We start from the raw sequence: 2961 nt of genomic DNA, 5'->3' as shown, positions 1-2961 counted from the left end.
TTGCATCTGCCCCTTGTATTTTTTTCAGGCAGCCGGTAGTGGGTAGACCTGCTGGGTCCCTCTTACAGTTCAGCTCTCTGCACAGGCTGTGTACAGTACAGTAATTATGTCACTGCTGCTACTACATAACTACAACTGGTTTTCCAAATGCATTAGGTACGGTGCCACTTCCCATTGACCTGCACTTTGCATGTGCTACTTGGAACACAACCAGCCATTGCTTTACAATGCTTCTCTTAGTCTGTCCCACTGCCAGGAGATTGTTTGGAGCATGTCAAAGCTCAATAACTTGTGCCTGAAGTTCAGATTTTCCACCAGAAAGTGGTGTTACCATCCTGACTGCACCAGGATGGTAACACAGTTCACATGTTTATTTTAACTGTGTAATTTACTGTTTTATCTCTGAAGTTCAGCTTTAAAAATTGTGCATACAGTAGAACCTACAATCCATACTACTGTAAACTAATACAATTATAAGATGACTGTTACAGTAGGGCAATTTGTGTTTTCTTTCTTGTATTCCCATGGAGCTGAGGAAAAGCTGGGCAAATGAACACCCAGCATTGCTTTTGCTAAATGTTAAATCTCCAATACATCTTAAATAAAAATCTTGACATTCTTTCATTAGCTACTCAAAAACAAGGGTGGTAAAGGAGCTCTTTAAGGAAAGGGACTGAATGAATAATATGTAAAACACATATTTTGCTGGTGCTACAAAAATGCCTCTCATGAATAAAGCCGGTCCATATAGAGAATTTTCAACAAGTTGGAAGATCTCTGTGTATGATAACATTAACTTTTGCCGTCAGATGGGGTCATGATGGCTCCAAAGTCTATAATGCACTCATATCCTTGGTGCTTCTTTACACTAGTAGACCATGTCATGTTGTTTCCACTATCTTTGCCTTATCTGTAGGTCAGCATGTTGACAGTAATACATAAGAATGAGACAGTTATAACAGAATTTCTGCTGATCGGATTCTCCTTTCTGAAAAAGACGCGGTTTTATCTTTTCATAATAATTGCCATTACATATGTTGTTACAATGGCAGCCAATCTCTTTATAATTATCATTGTCAAAACCGAAAGACATCTTCACAAGCCTATGTACTTCTTCATTGGTGGACTGTCATTCCTTGAGATTTGGTACCCTTCAGTCACTGTCCCCAGGCTCTTGTGGTCTCTTGGAACTACAAAGGAAGCAATATCCCCAGCTGGATGCATGGCACAATTTTATTTTCATTTTTCTCTTGGAACAACAGAAATCTTCCTCCTGACTGTGATGGCCTATGATCGTTATGTAGCCATCTGCAACCCCCTTCGCTATTTAGCCATCATTAATCCTAAAGTTTGCACCATACTCATACTTGGGTCCTGGGCTTGTGGCTTTGTTTCAGTGATTACTCCTTGTGTACAGATTGCAAGCCTCTCATTTTGTCGGGAGAACCATATTGATCATTACTACTGTGATTTGGCGCCAATACTCAAACTGTCTTGTTCCAAGACTTCACACATTGAAAAGGTATTTTTCTGCTTTAGCTTGTTCATAATATTAGGCTGTTTTGTCTTAATTATTATCTCTTATATTTGTATAATAAGGAAAACTCTTGCGGTTCCCACTGCGATAGGAAGACGCAAGACTTTTTCTACTTTTGCTTCACACCTTACTGTTGTATGCCTTTTTTATGGGCCTATCACCTTTATGTTTGTCAGGCCCAGCACTGGAGGTCTCATGCACCTGAATAAAATTGTTTCCATCATCCCGTCTGCAGTAACTCCTCTTTTAAATCCTATTATCTACACTCTGCGTAATCAGGAGGTACAGGGTGCTATGAAGAAAACAATTCAAAAATGTGTATTCCCTGTAGAGGACAGTATCAGTAGTAAAACTGCATAAAATATCTACACAACTTGAATCGTATTTATAATGCCTTATATCATTACAGAGATGAAAAGCCTCTTTATACAGTACAGTGTTCAGAGAATGCTTTGTTGTACATTATGTACTATGTTGTGCTAATACTAAACTTCCCATAAGTTAATCTGTGAAGTATTATTCCTGGTGATATGAGGCTGATTTATTAAGCTTAATCTGCCAGCAAGGGTGGACAATGTTCGCTCACATTTACCATGAAAATGAAACTCACTCGATCACACAACTCATGGATGAAGCAAGCCACAGTGGGTGATGTAGTTAAAAAAAGGGCAATTAAAAATATTATGTAAACAATAGTTAATTTTGAATAATTTCCAACGCAAAATAATTTATTAAAACTAAGTATATATTTAAAGTAGTTGTACAATATCAGATACAAATTGTATAAATGTAATTCTGTGATTGTGAGTAAAATAAAATAATGTAACAATATTTTTGATGAATATGTTGTTTAACTGAATAGAACAATAATAATATTAATTATTATTTAAATGTATATTTGAGCTTTACAAACAAAGTAAATAATTCATAATTAAATTCTTGGTGACGCACTTCACTGTGTTCATTTATACAAGACTTTTGAAAATTATATGCACGTTTAAAATCTTTGCAACCCTTAAAAGTAATTAAAGGAAAAGTAGACTTTTAAACAAAATAATCCAAACTGCTCCCTTATCCCCTCTTCATTCTAGTGAAACCCCTTTTATATTTACCTCAAATACACAAGCAACTTGGTCCAGACGTTGTGGCCTACAAGGCCATACAGTAATGAGTATGCCCAGTTGTTTTTCATTAGTTCTTAATGGAAAAGCTGTCTACTGTCATTCAAAACCGCGACGATTACACAAAAGAAATCCATAGATTACTGTTGGACACCACCACCTACCAGAAATAAAAAACTGACCCATTACCCCAATTCTTGAACGCCTTAAAACCCCTGATCGAGCAAGCGTTTGACGAAAAGATCATCACCAAAAAAGAGAAAGCAGTACTGTGCCCCCCACAACCCAAAACACCCTTTTTTA

At 36.9% G+C, this 2961-nt stretch overlaps 1 protein-coding gene across 1 annotated transcript; it reads left to right on the top strand.

Annotated features, from left to right (window-relative positions):
- Positions 1–922: 922 nt before the first annotated feature.
- Positions 923–1897, top strand: LOC108795337 (olfactory receptor 6X1-like). Its single transcript, XM_018566573.1, has one exon. It carries the CDS (start codon positions 923–925, stop codon positions 1895–1897), a length of 975 nt encoding a protein of 324 aa, XP_018422075.1.
- The last annotated feature ends 1064 nt before the right edge of the window (positions 1898–2961 follow it).

Source organism: Nanorana parkeri, unplaced genomic scaffold, assembly GCF_000935625.1.
Source record: "Nanorana parkeri isolate BGI_ZX_2015 unplaced genomic scaffold, ASM93562v1 scaffold960, whole genome shotgun sequence".
Classification (NCBI taxonomy): domain Eukaryota; kingdom Metazoa; phylum Chordata; class Amphibia; order Anura; family Dicroglossidae; genus Nanorana; species Nanorana parkeri.
Note: the sequence above shows the minus strand (reverse complement) of the source record. Positions and strands in the feature narration are given on the sequence as shown.